Source organism: Rhinatrema bivittatum, chromosome 11 (genome assembly GCF_901001135.1).
Source record: "Rhinatrema bivittatum chromosome 11, aRhiBiv1.1, whole genome shotgun sequence".
In the NCBI taxonomy this organism is placed as follows: Eukaryota; Metazoa; Chordata; class Amphibia; order Gymnophiona; family Rhinatrematidae; genus Rhinatrema; species Rhinatrema bivittatum.
Window position 1 is genome coordinate 40035592 of NC_042625.1, and position 18409 is coordinate 40054000.

The window sequence follows — 18409 nt, forward strand, 5'->3', positions numbered from 1 at the left end:
ATTGGGTTGTGTGTACTTCTATGCATGCCAACGCCGGGCAAGTTTATAACAAGCCATAGATAGAGGTATACAATTATCTGGATACTCGGGAGATAGTGTTCTGTGATGATCACCAGCTCCAAAAAGTTAAGAATATCCCATCTCTCACCAAAGTAGGAGAGGGTCGGAATTAAATTCTATTAGGGCAATATTTGAAGACATTTCCCCAGGTAAATTGGCCTGTCTGAAAGTTGCCACCTCCCCCATCCATCTAAAAGCACATGGGAGCATCCATGGTGTGCAAATTTATAGCTGGGGAGGGGAAGAGGAGGTGTGGGGAGGGTTTGAGGGAAAAAATAGAGCTCATACTTGGCACTTTAAAAAAAAAAATATGCATGTTTTTACCCCTCCCCCACCCCCGCTGTCCACACAAATAGGCACAAAGCAGGCAGGCGTTCATAGAGTGTATACTGTATCAAAGCTTGTTTTGAAAGCAAAACTGCCCGGGTAGTTTTATCGTTGAAAATGAACTGCAAAAGCTCACCCTTCAGTATCCATCGAATCTGAATATACAGATAACAAGATCCATCACAGCTTCTCAGATTCTCTCTGAAAATTCTGTTTACAGAAATTCTGCAGAGTTCAGAGAGTTTGCGACTTTTTCTTTTGATATGTGGGCTTCGACGAGTCAAGGATCCTCTCTACCTAATGGAAGTGTTTTCAGGTGAGTGAGTTTTTTGTTTTTTTTTGTTCAGTTTCCCTCTGATAACTGGGTACAAGGTCAGTGGGTACAAAGCATGTCCCTGGACTTTGCATGCAGGCAGGCTGCTTGATCTCCCTCTGAATGTACCGTGCATCTTCAAGAATTATTGCAGGTCGACAGGGACTATCAACACAGCGGCACACTTTTTTTTTTAATGTTCCTCAGTAGGAATGAGTACGCAACAGATTTCCAAAACTGTTAGTCCCTTCTTTCTTCTCTGGAATGCAACATCCAAAGTGAATATGGAGTAGATTAATTGGGGGTTTTTTGGGGTGGAGAGGGGCTGGGAAATAGCTTGCAGTTTTCTCCTGCTCCTTTGGGCTTTCAGCGCAGTTGGAGATGGCCTCCAGCCACGAGCCAACCTTTGTAAGCACCCTCTCTCTTTAACCCAGGCTGAGCCCCAGCTGTTGTAGCTACAGGCTGGGTTCCCCTCCAGAAGTGGTGCGTGTGCACAGGAGTTCGACCCCTGGAGGGTCTCCATTGCATTTTTTTTTTTTTTTTGTGGGGGGAGGGGGACTGAATTGCTTCCGAAGAATCCCCCAACCTGTGGAGTCAGTCTTGGGAACTGAATCTAGATGTCCCATGTGGCAGCTTGTGTGCTGCTGCTGAGCCATTGGCTTAGCCCAAAGATGTGAGAGGTTTTCGAAATGCTTGTTGACTTATTTTAGAGCGTGCTCGAGTAGTACTGCTGTGCTAATGACTTGAGAATGTTCTGCTGGGTTTATCTGTTGCAAGAATTACATTTCTTTGGCATTCCATAAAAAAACTATTGGCGTTTTTTAGGTTTGATGGCTTCTCTCTAGATCATCAGGAGAAGCTACAATTCGGAAGATACCTGCCCGAAATCCAAGCGCGTTTCCCACTGAGCTGACATCCTCTGAAAGTGCATCTCTTAGAACAAAAAAAACCAAAACACTTGGAAATGATGCAGTAAATGAATGAAATCATCTAACACTGCAATTCAAATCACAGCTAACCTATAACAAACTCCCTGCTAATTCAGATATTCTAGAAGGATTAAATACAATGCTGAGAGAGAGGCATTATTGCTTTATTTTATTATGCCAAATTGCATTAAAAATGTATATATAACCTGTGTGAGAGAAAAAAAGAATAACCTTTTTGTTCTAATTATTATTAATTTTTTTTTAGAATGGCATAAGAAGGATCCCCGGGTTTACATGATTATTCTTGGACCTGCAGTAAGTCTCTTCGTGATAAGGATTTTTCTTTCATGTGAAATACCAGTTATGTGCTGTGAATGTGTCTGTCCCTTTTTTTTTTTATTTTAATGCCTAAATTAATGCGTTCCTTGACCTTATGCAAAACCCCCAATTAAATGGAAGAGAGAATAAGAGGGAGGGAGGGGACAGAACATGGGAGGCAAGGAAGCGAGGATGAGACAAGAAAAGGTGAAAGGAGGGGGAATAGGACTGAGGATGTTGCTTTTTTTTTCTCATACGAGGCATATGTCTGAGTACAGAAGTTCAGTTTTGGGCACTGTTCTTGTAAAGAATGCCCAAATGTTAGAAAAGGTAAAAAAAAAAAAAAAAAAAAGGGGGGAGGAGGGGAGGTTGTCCTCATCCAGTGATGAGTATTTCACATGGGCACAGAATGGGGGATACCCCTAGAAAAAAGGACAAAACAGACGGTGGTTACGCAAGATGGAGCGTCCAAACTGGGGCTGTTTCCATTAGAATAAAGGCGTTTAAGGGACGATTCATGAAAGCTCCCCCCCCTCCCCCCTGTCCACACAGGGATCTAGCAGCCAAGCGTATCAGAGCAGCTGCAGAAGGAACGAGGGGGCATCCAAGCTGGATCATGTCACTCCTCTTCTTTCCGAGTGGCACTGGCTTTCCTGTGTTTCTCTCCAGATTCAGTTTAAGATCGTATGCCTGACTCTTAAAGCTCTACGTTGAGGAATACCTTCCTTCTTATCTGTCTGCACTTATCACTCCATACCATCCCTCACAAACCTTGCGTTCCTCCTCAGGAACTGTCGGTGCTTCCTTCCATTAGAGAAATTTTGCTTTGAGAAAACTCGGGAAACAAGTCTCTGGCATTCTCTTCCATTTCAGTTCATCTGGAGAAGGACTAGAAAGGCCCTTAGGGTCTACTTTTCCTCCAAGGCATTTCCCTCTTAATTTAGATTTATATTCATTTAATTTCTTTCCTCTTGTACTATTTCTGACTCTTTAGGAAAGAACATATATATTTCAGAGCTTTTATGTTTATTTTAGTTTTCTTATCTAAGCTTTTGAGTAGTATGTTTTCCAGTTTTAATCTCTATTTTACTTTGTTGATTTTAGACTCTTTATTTGATGTGAGAGTTATGTTTTTATTGCGTACGGCTCTGGTTTACTCTTTGTAATAAGATGCTATTAAAAATATTGAATAAAGAAAAACATAAGGGAAAGGGCCAGCCTGATGGATTGGTTGCAATTCCAAGGCCTTGGAATTACGGCAGAGTTACGGCAGAGGCAGTGTTCACGGCCTGTGGGGGAAGGGTGACCCGCCTTTCGCTCGGTGATACATGCTGGCAAGCATAAGGGTTCCGGTTTGTGGCTCTTAGCCAAGGACCACCACTTTAATGGCTGGACTAGGGGTGTGAGGCAGTGCCCCTAGTGAGCATGTGCAGGACCAATGTCTATGGGTGGGACTCTGTTGGGTGGGAGGTACTTGGAAGATATGCCCAGTACAGGGCAGGATAAGTTGCTGAGCCAGCGGGGAGAGGATGGGCCCTGTGGATCTCTGACCAGGAACTCCAGTGGAGCTCCAAACCTCTCTCTGGGAGAGGATAGTCAGACTTCTGGGAAGTGCCTGGTAAGCTGAGACTAGAAAGTAGCCTTTGTGTTTGCCAATCCTGATTGTGTGGAGTGTGGCACTGAAGTTGCAGCAGAATCTGAGTGGGATTATTCTGGCTGTATCCCAAGTCCTTGACCGCTCAAGGGCCAGAGGCGGGTTCTGAAAAGTAGGGCCAGAGGCGGGTTCTGAAAAGTAAGGGGGAATACCCTGGGCAGCAGTGGATGAAGGCTTCTGGTGTCATTGTGCAGCTCAGGTTCCAATTTTGCAGGAGAAAACTTCTGGGCTAAAAGTAAAATAAGATGAAGGGGGTAATAGATTTCTACCACCTTCATAGGAAGCCATTTTTTTTTCTCAGTGTGATAAAATTATAGAATATTTTGCTGCATTTCAAGGTCCAGATAGGCCTGTGCTCGATATCTTTTTATGTACAGAATCCTTCAGCCCTGTTAGATATTTACAATGTTCTACAAATGTCAACTGTCTTTCCCCTTCATTCTTACACTTTTATGCAGGTAAAATTTCTATGGGAAATAACATGCATAGATTTGAAAATACAATCTACATGTGTTATTTTTCAATCGTGTTCCTCTGCCCCCCCCCCCCTCCCCAAAACACCTCCCCACGATCTGACTAGAAGTTCTCTTGCCGTGGAAGCCCATATGTACAGTTTGCTGGATTAAGTGAAGAAGGTTTTCAGAGGGCCAGTTTACCCTGCAAATGCTATGAAACTTGCCTTCCATAGAGAGGATAGCTTTGAAAGGGACTTCTGTGAGTGAAGGTAGTGCCTTTCCCACAGAACTGGGCCTTTTAGAAAATTGTGCGGCCGATACGTGTGTAGAGTTCCGTGTGTGCACGCTGAATGCTCATACTTTTGTTTTACACACACTGGGGAGAGGTAGGCCAGAGATGAAGTCTTTGCAGGGTTGGGACATTACAGTCTAATTTATTTTAAAAAGTATATATGTAAATTCTCTCTACAAAATTATGCACACCACATAGCAGGAGTAACTGTGTGTGTCTAGTTTAGCTGGGACAATTTTCAAAGTGAACTTACACAGGTAAGTCTGCTTAGGTATGTAAGTCCACTTTGAAAACTGGTGTAACTTATGTGTGTTTTTCTAGGTTTTGTTATGTGGGTTGTTTGAAAACGCTCCCCTTTTAGTACTTGAGTTTTTGAATATTTCAATATAAGGAAGATTTTTAGACTCTGGGACTTCTTGGATAAGGTGTGCCATTTAGATTCCTCATTGCATGACTTTGTATGGTACCTTAATTTAAATACTGCTATGGTTTTGGAAAATGTATATATTTTATTGGATCTGAATTGGAGGATTTCAGACACATTAATGAAGTATTAGAATTTTTCTTTTCTTTGTCCGCTATTGTGTTGTTGTTTTGGTAATGCAGCAGCCGTATGGCTAACATATGTATTGTTACTATACAGTAGGGGTGTGCATGGGAAAAACTTTTTTCACTTTTCTTTTCATTGCTGTGTTTTGCTTTTTCTTTTCATGTCGTTTCCATATTTTAGTGCATTCTGAACTGCTTAGTTGCATCAATTTGATTTGGTGCCCTAATACAGAAACGAAATGAAAATTTGCTGGGTTTTTTGCACATGTAACGAAACGACAAATGTTTTCTCATGTTTTAAACCAGTGGTTCTCAACCTTTTTTTTCATCGTGACATACCTGACAGACCATGCTAACATGTGTGACACACTGCTCATTACAATTCACAGCAGAAAGAAAAAAAAATAAAGGTCAAGTATTATTTTTATTGTTAAGAATGACCAGGTGAAAGATAAGTACTCTCTGCCTGAACAGAAATTGCAAACATAGTAAGCATTCCATACCAAAACATCAATTTCCAGCACTCAAACAGTAACCATCTTACCTAAGAAAAGGCAACACTGAAATTATTACACCAGGTCTTAAAACACCAATACACCAATATTAGGAAAGCGGACCAAGCCAGACTGCTATAGATCCCTACACAGAAACTACATGCCAGCAGAATACCTCACCTCAATCTTATGTGCAGACCCTCAGCTAACAAAGAATAAAGAGACCATAAAGCATAACTAGAAACATGCAGACCAAAACTGAATTGGAAACCACAACAAGCCAGAGACTGTATGCAGTGCAACCAAGGAAAAAGAGAAACGTCATCAATCGTCATAAAACAAATCAAGAAATATAAAATCAACAGCATTAAAACCATACTAACAAAAAGAACAGATTTCAAAATAGCTGATGAATGGAATATCCAATAATTAAAAACTATCAAATTTCTAGATACCAATAAAATATTTCAAAATAGTAGACACAAAGACCAGGTAATCAAAAATAAAGATAAAAAATGCTTTGCTCTGCATACCTGGGACTGTTTGATATGCAGGTGTCCTGAGATTGTTTTGAATTTGCAGGATGAGGGATAGCTTGCTTGCAACTTTCTGCTCTCTCTCTGTCACACACAAGCTGTCTCTCTCACACTGGCTCTGTCACGTACATATTCACATGCTTTTTCTCTCACTTATGTAGGCTCTTAATCACACATTTACACACATGCACACTTTTCACACAGGTTTTTCAATCACACACTTACATGTCAATCATATACATGCTCTCTCACCTACACTGGCTCTCAATCACACACACACACACACACACATGCTCTCTCTCTTACTTATACACACTGGCTCTTAATTATTCATACACATAATCTCTCTCACTTACACATACGGGTCTCAGTCATACACAAACATTCCTGCTATCTCAATCATACAAGGCTCTCAATCACACGCACATACTCTTTCACCCAAACAGGTTTTCAATCACTCACATACATGCTGTCACACACACATATGCTCGCTTGCTCGCTCACTCTCTCTCCCACCACCGAACTAGCGATAGCAGCCTCCTCCACTCCAACCCTAGCAGCAGCAAGTTCCTCCATTTCCAGCCCTCGCGGCCTGAGAAAGGAGTCCCATCAGCCGCGGGGACTCTTGTTGCTTCTCTTTTGCTCCAAGCCGCGCTGCTCTTGGGCCGATGCTGCCTGCACTAGCATGGTCGTCTCTTCCCATGCGGGTGGCCGCTGCATACCACTTCCTCTTCTGAGCCGCAGGGGGCGGGAAGAAGAGACCATGCTGGTGCCGCTGACGCCAACTCTCCTGCCGCGTTCTGCCTGGACTATCAGCATTTTAAGCCCAGGGGGAGGATGAGTTCCTATTTCCCTGGGGGACCGGGAAGTGTGGGGACACACCTGCGTGTGCCTGGCAACACACTGGTTGAGAACCGCTGTTTTAAACAACTGCATATCCCTGCTATACAGCATATTACTGAAGCAATAGCTGTCATTACCCTGAATAGGATTAATGGTTTCAGTAGACCTAGTGTTGATTGGTAAAGAATTTAGGTAATAACTGTTGATTAAATTTTACCCACAGTCTCTCTATCTTGTCAGGAAAGGAAATAAATATCTCAGGAGATAGAAACAGCACATACACACAGCAGCTTTATTTTTGTAAAGACCCTTGTTGTTTTGCGTAATGTTTTATACAAAATCTTTAAATGGCGTATACTTCTCCCAAAAAGCACATTAAAATATAAATGCTGTCATTAATAGTACCAAAATGCAGAGAGCCAGTGTTGCTAGTGAAATGTTAATGCTGGTCATCAGGTTTTTTATGTCCCATCTGTTACTCGCAGAGAGTGGGGGGGATATTCATAGGTCTGTGACATTTGTGTGCTTTTATTCTAAATGAAGGTGGTAAAACCAGTGTTTTGTGCTGACGTAGGAACAAAATGAGTGCCGTGCTTCCATTTCAGAACATACATTTTCCTTAAGGTTCAGTATCCGTTTTCTCTGTTCTAGATTTCTGAACAGATTTCTTTTTTTTTTTTTTTTGGAATGGGAAGACACACAATCTTGTTCCATCCGTATCTTTCTCAGCTCTACTGCACCAGGAGGTTGTTTGAAAGCTGGGGCAGAAGACAAATGCGGATCAAGTATTATGCAGCTTGTGTTGCAGGCCTGAGTAATATGCCTGCAGCTTCAAGAAAAGGCATTGACAGCTGAACTATTTGTTTCACTTTTTTGTGTGTGTGTGTTCCATGGGAGAAAATTTGCTCCAAATAGTCATGAAAGCCTGAGAATATGAAGTAGTCTGAGGTTTCAGAAATATTTCGAATGCACCAGAGCTTAAACCTATTTTGTGACAGTGCCCAAAAAAACCAATCAAGTAGGTAATCATATCTGACACCATAGTATTGAGTCTTTATGATGGAGCAACTGCTGTTAAACATTGCTCCTGACTCATATGTAAAGTGACTGAGATTTATTTCTCTGATTCTCTGTACCTATATTGGGGCAATTCTGGTATTTGAGAAGTCAATTCTGTTGACTTGGACTGAAAATCTCAAATTTTATTATACATCTTTCCAAATAATGTTCAAGGTGGCTTATAACATTTTAAATAATTCAGGTACAATGACTCCATGTCCCAAAGTGCTTACAATCTACAGAGGTAAAGTGACAAGGAGGTCACAAGGAGTAACGGGATTTGAACCCTAGCTTTTCTGGTTCTCAACCCATTGCGCTAACCACTAGGCTACTCCTTTTCCTCAAGTCTGGAGGTGAATGACTCCACTAGAAGAATGACCGCTTGCCCATGAAGGTATGAGCTGAGAGACCACAGAAAAGTGAATTCTCAGTAGCAAACTATGAATCGTGTCCTCACATCTTGAGAATGAATGCTTGTGTAGGTTTGACTTTATTTGGAGACCCACAAGAAGTTTTTCTTAATTTTTACAGATTGATCCAGTGTTTACAGAGGAAGTCCATGCTAGCATCAAAAGGTACGCAGCAAATGTGGCACGATAACCTGCCTGGGGCTCCTGGGGTTTTTTTTTTGTTTGTTTTTTTTGAGCTTTTCAATAGGCAGCTTCTGCATTTCCCTAGGCTATCACAAGATAATATCTGTGAACATTTTTTTGTTACATTAAAAATGAACGATATAGAGGCCTTTTTAAATTCTGTAAGACAAAATGTGCATGGTTTGGTCTTTATAGTTTCGATCAAGAAAAGTATGAGTGAGAATCATCAAGACTTTAATTTAGATTTTTTATAATCCACTTTTTCATAGTGTACATCAAAGTGGATTACATTCAGATGATATAGGTATTTCCCTATCCCCACAGGGCTTTCAGTCTAATTTTGTACCTGAGGCAATGGAGAGTAAAGTGACTTGCCCAAGGTCACAAGGAGAGCGGTAGCAGGATTTGGTTTCCTAGGTCAGAGCCTGCTGCTCTAACCTCTAGGCTTCTCCTCCATTCTTGCTTCCATTCTCAAAGTCTCTTTCCACTTATACTTCCAATCACTTTGTATAATGTTCTGCAGTATAGGTGTGCAAGGGCAAAAGCTTGCATTTTATTTTGTTTTGCTGACTCATATTTTTTTTTTTTCCTTCCTTCTTTTCAGTGCACACTGAAACGTAGAAATGAAACAAAACAATGTTTTGCTGGGGTTTTTGTCGTTTCAGACTGGAAGCGACACAAAATGAAACGAAGGTCATTGTGACTTCCTTGTTTAAAAGCCACAGGATGTCTCTCTCTGCAGCAGCAGAAATGTGTTTTTGTTAAATTTCAGTCTCCTTTAATTAATTAGTTAAAGCTTATCCGGGCAGTATCTTTCCGGGATTGTTTTCACATGCTTCTGCAGGCGCTTGTATTCTGAATGTTGCAGATAAGCAAATCTGTACAAGCCAGGGTGATAGGTCCTTGCAGTTCATTTTACTCCTTCCATAACTGATGATATGTGAGATTGCATGCTGAGTGGAAGAGGGGGGGAACTCGCCGTAGGTGCGCTGTTTGTTTTAAACCAAAGCAAAACGCAATCTGTGATGCAGCCCTCCTTCTCCTGAGGTGCCTTCATCGGATGCTGTAAAACTTCATTTCTAGGACTGATGGAATCCGGCTGATGCAGGAGATGCCTCAGGAAGATCTTCATGCTGTCCTGAAGAGCTGCAGTGCTGTCGTGAACAGCTCCATTTCAGAGGGAATGTCAGCAGCACTTCTAGAGGTAACTGGAGGTTCTACCGCTAGAATCTGAAAATATTTTATAACACCAATGCAGAAACTGTTTGAGCTCTGATCCAGAACCAAAAAGCAACCATGGCTCAGCAGTTTTTGCTTTTGCTCTCATTCTGTAGGTTGGCGAGACCTCACCTAGCATGTCGTATCCAATTCTAGAGGCCCCATCTCTAAAAAGATTTGGATAGACTGGAAGTGGTCTAGAGAGAGGCTACCAGTGTAGTGCAGGGAAGGCATAAAAAATCCTGTGAAATGAGACTTAAGGGCCCAAATATGTATTATCCTATCCTGTGGCTTTCCTCCTGTTCTTTGTAAACCGGTACGATGTGCAAACGGCTATCTGTATATAAAAATGTTAAAATAAATAAATAAATAATAAATGAGTTGAGACAGGGATTTGATGTAAACCTTGAAATACCTCAAAAAGAATAAATATTGCACGGAGACAAACCTTTGTCAGAGGGAGTAATGCCCTAGAACAAAAGGTCATGGTACGAGACTCCAAAGAGAGTAAGACTCAGGAGTGACAGAGTAAGACTCAGGAGTGACATCCCAAAAATATTTCTTTACAGAAAGAGTGGTGGGTGCATGGAACGGCCTTCTGAGGGAGGTGATGAAAACAAAAATAGCAGAATTCAAGAAGCCGAGGACAAAGTGTCCTACTTGTTACTTGTGAAGGAAAAGCTGGAACTCATTGGGGGAGGGGGGAGGTGTCTATGGCACTGCACCAAGAAATACATTGGGAAGACTGGCTGGGCTTTATGGGCCCTATCTGCTGTTTCTCTGTGTTTGTCCCAAGCTTTAAAAAATGAGGTGTTTTTTTTTCATTTTTTGTTACATTTAGTTTAAAGAATGCTTCTGTTCTTTCTGAGATCTCCGTTAACAAGATGGGACAAGGGGGGGGGGGGGGGGGGGGAGAGATCATGGAACCTTTTACTGGAGTGCTTTTTATTTTCTTTAAATACAACCTGCTTTTAAAACGCCTTGCATGCTTATTTTTTATTTTATTTTTTTTCTTATTTGTAGAAAATTGTTTAATGCTGTGGTTTTGGGGGGGCTTTTTTGTTTTTTTTATAGCAAAATGTAAAAGGGTTCATTGTGGAAAGCTTAAACGACTTGAGGACCAAATTTAAGCAGTGGGCAAAATTAGAGTTAATGAGAAATGTCAAAAGCCTGAAAGTTAGTGCGCTGGCAGAGTTTTTTGTTTGTAATGTTTTTTTATTGATTTTTACACACTCTAAACAGAAACACAAGATAATAGGCAATAACATTTGCAAAAGCTTAGTACAAACCCAGCCCCACCATCCATCCTTCTCCGTTCTCTTTAGTTTGGATGTCCTCATATCTTGTATAGCCTCAGGATAGAAAGCGCAGCATCAAGCTGTGGGCTTGACTCCGGGTTGGATTCAAGCTTCTTTTGTTAGTCCAGGCAGGATTCCACTTTGTTCTTCACTTCTGAAAGTAAGTATTTTCACATAAGGCGCCCATATTTGTTGCATCTGACCTCTTACTTTCTTGGCACTTCCTCGCACCCAATGTCTTTTCTAATAAATAACATGATGTCATGATCAACATCCATAACCGATGTTGATCATGAAGGCCAAGTCGGACCTTCCAGTTCCAACTACTTTACTATGAGAAGTAAAGCCACTAAACATCCTTTGATCAGCAGCAATCTGAGAGCCAGTCCAAGGTCTAGTAGGCAGACCACCTTTGACCAAGCTGTTGTTGGTACCTTAATAGACATGAAATATGCCTCCACCAATTACCAAACATTTGTATAGGTCCACAGTCCCATAGACAATACACTAATGATGCATAGGGTTAAGAGCATTTCAGTTACCAGAAGAGGCTGTTTTTGCTGCAAAAGCTTTACTTGGCCAGAATATAGTCCGGTGCAAAATCCTAAAATGATCTTCCCACATAATGAACATTTGATTGCACACTGGACCAAAAGATCACAATCAACTCAATCTTTTGCACTGTGCCATGTGTATGATTATCTCCCAGCTGGCGAGAGGTCATATGTGTGCATGAAGTGCAAAGAGCTCCAAGCCCTCAGAGAATGAATCCGAACTCTGGAGGCTAGAGTGGAAGATCTGGAGGAGCTAAGGGAGACGGAAAGGAATATATAGGAGACCTTCAGGGACAAAAAGAAGTCCTACCTCCAATGTGGTAGCACCTGTGCTGCTTTGGAGGAGAGAGGTCACCTGGAAGGAGAGCATCAGCTTGATGAGGCAGGAAGCAATCCTGTAGCTAGGACCAGCCCTCAAGTTGATGTAGTATCCTCTCGCACTGAGGATAGGTCTCCGGGGGTATGCACCCAGGATGGAAGGGTTAGGATTGCCGTTATAGTTGGTGATTCAGATATAGGAAGGTTGGTGGCTGGTGGACGTGAGGATCACTTGGTAACTTGCCTGCCTGGTGCGAAGGTGGTGGATCTCATGCATCACATAGGATTTTAGATAGTGCTGAGTACATGTGGGTACCAATGACATAGGAAAGTGCAGGAGGCCAGGAGGGAGGTTCTGGAAGCCAAATTTAGGCTTTTAGGAAGAAATCTGAAATCCAGAACCTCCAGGGTAGCATTCTCAGAAATGCTGCCCTTTCCACGTGTGGGACACCAGAGGCAGGCAGAGCTCCAAAGTTTCAATGCGTGGATTAGATGATGTTGCAGGGAAGAGAGTTTTAGATTTGTTAAAACTGGGCTTCATTTTGAGGAAGGGGGGCCTTTTCCGAAAGGATGGGCTCCACCTTAGCCAGAATGGAACTAAGCTGCTGGCGCTAGTCTTTAAAAAGGAGATAGCGCAGCTTTTAAACTAGATGATGGGGGGGAATGCAGATAGTTTTCTGCTGACCTAATTATTTTTGCTGATTTTTACCCAAATTAAAGGTGCTGATTCCAAATATGAAGTCAAAAAATATGCAGGACGTCAAATGTTTTCACAAATGAGAAATGTTTGATTAAAGATTATAAAGTGGAATATCAAAGGTAATAGTTCTGAAGAAGCAGTAGCGCACACAATATTTGTTTCATGCAAAAAAAACGAGTCTCTAGTCTAACCAAGAGAGCAATAGTTGTGTAAATTTTAATTGTTAGGGAGAAATGTTCTCTTTTTGGATGCTCTGGAATAGTTATGATCAGGGTTGTCACGCTGTAAACACCAGTAGTAGTCTGCCATCATGTTTGTTTTCCAGCTGCCTTGATATCTATGTTCCATGGTCTTGATGTCTTGGTGGAAGCGTTCTCCTTGTTCTTCACTCATAGCTCCAAGATTTGAGGGGAAGTAGTTCAGGTGGCTATCAAGGAAATGCAGTTTGACACATGTTTTCTCCCAGTCTTTGAAAAGCAACAAATTTTGAACTAAAAGGTTATAATTTTCAGCCCTGAAGTTGACAAGAAAGTCTGTAAATTACGTCAGAAAAAAATAGACCAAGCATCCTTTTCTATGGTTTTCATGGTATTGAGGAATTCTGTCTTTGATTAGAAGCCTAATTTGCGGGCCATCGAAAATGCCAGCTTTCAACTTCTCATGGAAAGAGCAAGAAATTTGGTACACAGGTACTTGAAGCACTCACCATCTTGATCCAAAGCCCTAACGAACAGTTTCATGAGTCCCAATTTTATATGCAATGGGGGGAGCAACACTTTCGGAGGATTAACAAATGGTTCGTTCTTAATATTCTTTTCACCGAACTTAAATTTCTCTCTAGCAGGCCATTCTTTCCTTGTATAATGTTCTGCCTTTGCTCGGCTATCCCAAAGGCACAAGAAGCAAGGAAATTTTCTGTAACCGCTTTGTTCTAGAAGCATCAATATAACCTTCAGATCACCACATAAAATCCAGCAATGATCATTTATTTTTGATTTTTTTGGAGAATGATTCTCATGGATTCATAAGTTTCTTTCATATTTACCAAGTGAGCAATAGGAATGGAAGCTAATTTATTGCCATTGTGAAGCAACACACACTTTAGACTTCTCTTTGAACTGTTAATAAAAAGCTTCCATTCTTCAGCTACATCCCATTGACTCAATATGTCCTTTGACGTCGATGCACTATACAAGCTCCTCGTCCATATAGAAATATTTCAGAAGATCTTTCTCTCTGTTACGATACATAAATGTGGTACCGGGAGCCAACAGGTTCTTTTCCTTTAGCCTTGAACCCAGTAACTCTGACAACTTCAGCAGATCAAGATCTAGTACCAAGTCATTCAACTCAGCTTGAGTGAATGGCTGGCGCATTCTGGCATCAACTTCTGAGGCCACGAAATTTTCATCGTCTGAGTCTTTGGAAAAATTGGAATGACAGAATTCATCATTGTCGGAACTTTCCAAAATACTGAAGATAGGTACAAGGGACTTCGTCGCAGTGAGCAACTGGTCTTATAGCTGAGGGGGAGATTTGGATACTGGATGGAAGATTTTGTCTTTGTGTTCATGCCTGCAATAATTACCATGCAGAAGTAGCAGTCATCAACATGGTTTTGGGGTTCTTGCCACACCATTGGAACTCTGAAGCTGAGACTTTTTTTTTTCTCTGACCTTTAGTCCACTGTCCTCAGGTTTTCCTGCACACTTTGTGGTGCTCAAGGTTTGTCCTGGTCACCCAGTTTAACCCTGAAATAATCATGATAAGCTTTTCGTACAAAGTCAGATATATTTGTCCTTTGGGTGTTGTAAAACAACAACAAATGTAACAGAATATATCAGGATCATTCCGGCACCGTCCACGAACTATTCGAGTGTTGGATGACACATTCAACAAAAACAGATTTAACAGTTAAATTTGCTGCAACTTCTAAGCCTCTTGAACGACTGAATACTGCCATCTGTTTTCATGCTGCTTATATAGCCATAAAATGCCGACGTCAGCAGTTTTAAACTGTTTAATAAGCAGTCTTCCTATTGGTTATACCGATTGCGTATTCAGCATATCTAAGTAATAATGTTATGTTATTGCTATAAGAATTTGAGTAGACAGCGTTTTGTGGAAATACCAGACATGACTGGAGGAAACTGATGTGATTTTTGGATTCAGCACACTAAAATACATAAATATCACATGTTTATCTTGTATTCAGCAAAACTGATGTAGACCAGTGTAGTTGCTCAGAAGCATATGGTTCAGAATGATGTATCTTTGAAGGATACTAAAAGAACAGGGAAAATAGGGCATCCCAGTAGAGAGGTTGCAATAAATTCCAAAGAGGACCAGGTGCCTTTAAAGTGCAGAAAGATTCCAAATTACCCCATCAACTGATGAGCAGGTTGTTAATACAAACAAGAAACATACTTTTGGAATTTAAAAAAAAAAAAAAAAAATATATATATATATATATATATATATATATATATATATGCCAGATTTTTAAACTTCTGTATGGGTGTAGATTTGTTCGTGCAATCTGGCGCATGTTATAAAATCTGGGGTCGGCAGGTGCAAGGGGGTAAACACTTGTGCACCTTGTGCACGCCGAGCCCAAGGGGGAGCCCTGATAGCTTTCCCCGTTCCCTCCAAGGCCGCTCCAAAATCGGAGCGGCCTTGGAGGGAACGTTTTTTGCAATTTTTTTTCTCCCCCCCCCCCCCCCCCCCCCCCAAACCTTTTATTTCTGAAGTTACGCCTGCCGGCTCACGATCCCCCAGCACAGGCTGCTGTGCCAGAGGACTCGGGACTGCCCCCTTCCCGCCCCTTTTTTGAAGCCCCAGGACATATATGTGCATCCTGGGGCTTGCGCGCGCCACCGAGCCTATGCAAGATAGCCTCGGCACACACAGGGGCACCTTTTTGGGGGTTACGCACATATCCCTTTGAAAATCTGCCTATATATATATATATATAGGCAGATTTTCAAAAAGGTGCCCCTGCGCGTGCCGAGGCTATCTTGCATAAATTTATATAAATTAAGCGCTGGATGAAGAGGTAGATATAATTGGCATCTGAAAGACATGGTGGAAGGAGGATAACCAATGGGATACTATGATACCAGGGTACAAATTATATAGAAATGATAGGATGAATCAAATTGGTGGAGAGGTGGCACTATATGTGAAAGAGGGCATTGAGTCAAACAGGATAAATGTTCTGCAGGAAACAAAATGCAATGTTGAATTTTTATGGATAGAAATTCCAGGTGAAAAGGGAATAAAATAGCAATGGGGGTGTATTACTGTCCATCTGGCCAGAATGAACTAGCAGACAATGAAATACTAAAAGAAATTAGGGAAGCTAACAAAATCAGCAGCACAGTAATAATGGGTGATTTCAATTATTCCAGTATTGACTGGGTGAATGTTATATCAGGACATTCTAGAGAAGTGGGACAAAGTCAACATGAATTTAGTCAAGAGAAGTCTTGCCTCACAAATTTGCTATATTTTGTGTTTGAAGAAGTAAACAAACATAGATAAAGCTGAGCCAGTTGATATAATATATCTGTATTTCCAGAAAGCATTTGACAAAGTCCCTCATGAAAGACGACTTAGGAAATTAGAAAGTCATGGGATAGGTGGCAGTGTCCTACTGTGGATTGCCAAATGGTTAAAAGATAGAAAACAGAGTAGGGCTAAATGGTAAATCTTCCCAATGAAAAAAGGAAAATAGTGGAATGCCCCAGGGATCTGTTCTGGGACCAATGCTTTTTAATATATTTATAAATGACCTGGAAATGGGAACAAGTGAGGTGATCAACTGTTGTCAAATCACAAGAGGACTGTGAGAAATTGCAAGATAATATTGCAAAATTGGGAGTCTGGGCATGCAAATGAAATGTAACGTAGACAAGTACAAAGTGATGCACTTAGGGAAGAGAAACCCAAGTTATAGTTACAAAATGGAAGGTTCCACATTAGGAGTCTCCAATCAGGAAAAGGATCTAGGTGCCATCGTTGAAAATACATTGAAATCTTCTGCTCAGTGTGCAGCAGCAGCCAAGAAAGCAAATAGAATGCTAGGGATTATTAGGAAAGAAATGGAGAATAAAACAGAGAATGTCATAATGCCTCTGTATCTCTCCATGGTGCAACCTCATCTTGAGTATTGTGTTGAGAATTAGAAAAGGTACAGAGAAGGGCGACCGAGATGATAAAGGGGATGGAAAGGCGTGGATAGGTCGGGGCAGGAAACTAATGTATGTAGGCAGCATTCTCAGATCTATTAGGCCGATGCAATATAGTGAGCTCAGCCAAGCGCACAGCTTTACATGTGCTTGGATGTCCATCTAAAACATGCGTACCAAAACCCCTTATGCAATAAGGGGATTGGTGCATCCAAACCAGCGCGTAGCTAATAGCGCTCATCACAAGTAAATTCATGTTGATGAGACTATTAGCTATTACCCACCTATGCCAAAAAAAGAGTGCACCTGATGCACACATTTTTACTCTCAAAAATTAATGCCTGCCCCAGAGCAGGTGTTAATTCTTGAGGAGCCCCTAAACTTAACAGAAAAGCAGAAAATACTGCTTTTCTGTAGTTCCTATGAAATAATATTGTGTGATTATTAAGTCTGAGGAACCGGAAAAAAGGAGTAAGGTGGGGGGGGGGGGGAGGGGAAGTCACCAGCGATCAGATTAGGGAAATGGACGCTCGTGAAATTGAGCGTCCGTTTTCTTAACCTGCCCCGACAGCCACCTCTCCTGGGCACTCGATTGAGAGGAGGCGCTAGGGACGCACAATTTCCCTTAGCACATCCTTTTTACCATGGCAGCCCATTTAAATATTAAATTGGGCACCCGGGAGAGGTGGATCGGCACGCGTTAGGAGAGCGGGCACTAAATCATGAGCACCCGTCTTACGCATGCCAATATTTCATCGGCCTTTATGTGCATTGGTCTTCCCTTCTAAACCAACTTGCAGAAACGTAAACCCATGGGTTCTTTTCACCTGCTGCGATTTTTAGAACTAAAGCGCACTTTGCCTTTGAAAATTCCAGCAAAGTCCAGGGTTTGCCCTCATTATGCTTAGCTCTACTTTTGCCTGAAATTTATATCTGATCTGAAGTGTCTTAGATTTAAATTCAGACTCCAGGGGGCGGATTTTAAGAGCCCTGCTCGCGTAAATCCGCCCGGATTTACACGAGCAGGGCCCTGCGTGCCGGTGCGCGCAGAGCCCCGGGACTCGCGTAAGTCCCGGGGTTTTTCGAGGGGGGCGTGTCGGGGGCGAGGCCGATCGGCGCGGCGTTTTGGGGGCGGGATGTGTTTTGGGGGCGGGCCCGGGGCGTGGTTTCGGCCCTGGGCGGTCCGGGGGCGTGGCCGCGCCCTCCGGAACCGCCCCCAGGTCACGTCCTGGCGCGCGGGGATTTACTTCTTCCTCCGGGAGGCGTAAATCCCCCAACAAAGGTAGGGGGGGGGGGTCTAGATAGGGCCAGGGGGGTGGGTTAGATAGAGGAAGGGAGGGGAAGGTGAGGGGAGGGCGAAAGGGAATTCCCTCCGAGGCCGCTCCGATTTCGGAGTGGCCTCAGAGGGAACGGAGGTAGGCTGCGCGGCTCGGCGCGCGCCGGCTATACGAAATTGGCAGCCTTGCGCGTATCTACTAAAATCCCGCATACTTTTGTTGGCGCTTGGAGCGCCAACAAAAGTATGCCAACGCGCCGTTTTTGAAAATCTACCCCCAGGTAAATACCCTGCTCTTTCTTTTTTTTTTTTTTTTTTTTTTAAAGGGAAAAAAAAATCCAGATTGAGGAAAGACATTTTTTTTTTAATTAACATGCAAACTGGAATGTGATGTGCAGCATTAACTAAAACCATGCTGGGTTGTGTAGGCGAA

The 18409-nt window shown here is 42.2% G+C and overlaps 1 protein-coding gene across 4 annotated transcripts in view; it reads left to right on the forward strand.

Annotated features, from left to right (window-relative positions):
- The window catches only part of GLT1D1 (glycosyltransferase 1 domain containing 1), a 100383-nt gene that overhangs the window by 57726 nt on the left and 24248 nt on the right, over positions 1-18409 (forward strand). For all 4 annotated transcript variants that reach the window (XM_029619701.1, XM_029619700.1, XM_029619699.1 and 1 more), the window contains 4 exons: positions 608-703; positions 1895-1944; positions 8361-8404; positions 9506-9626. In XM_029619701.1, coding sequence (XP_029475561.1) covers positions 608-703; positions 1895-1944; positions 8361-8404; positions 9506-9626 — 311 coding nt within the window. The remainder of the gene's footprint in view (positions 1-607; positions 704-1894; positions 1945-8360; positions 8405-9505; positions 9627-18409) is intronic.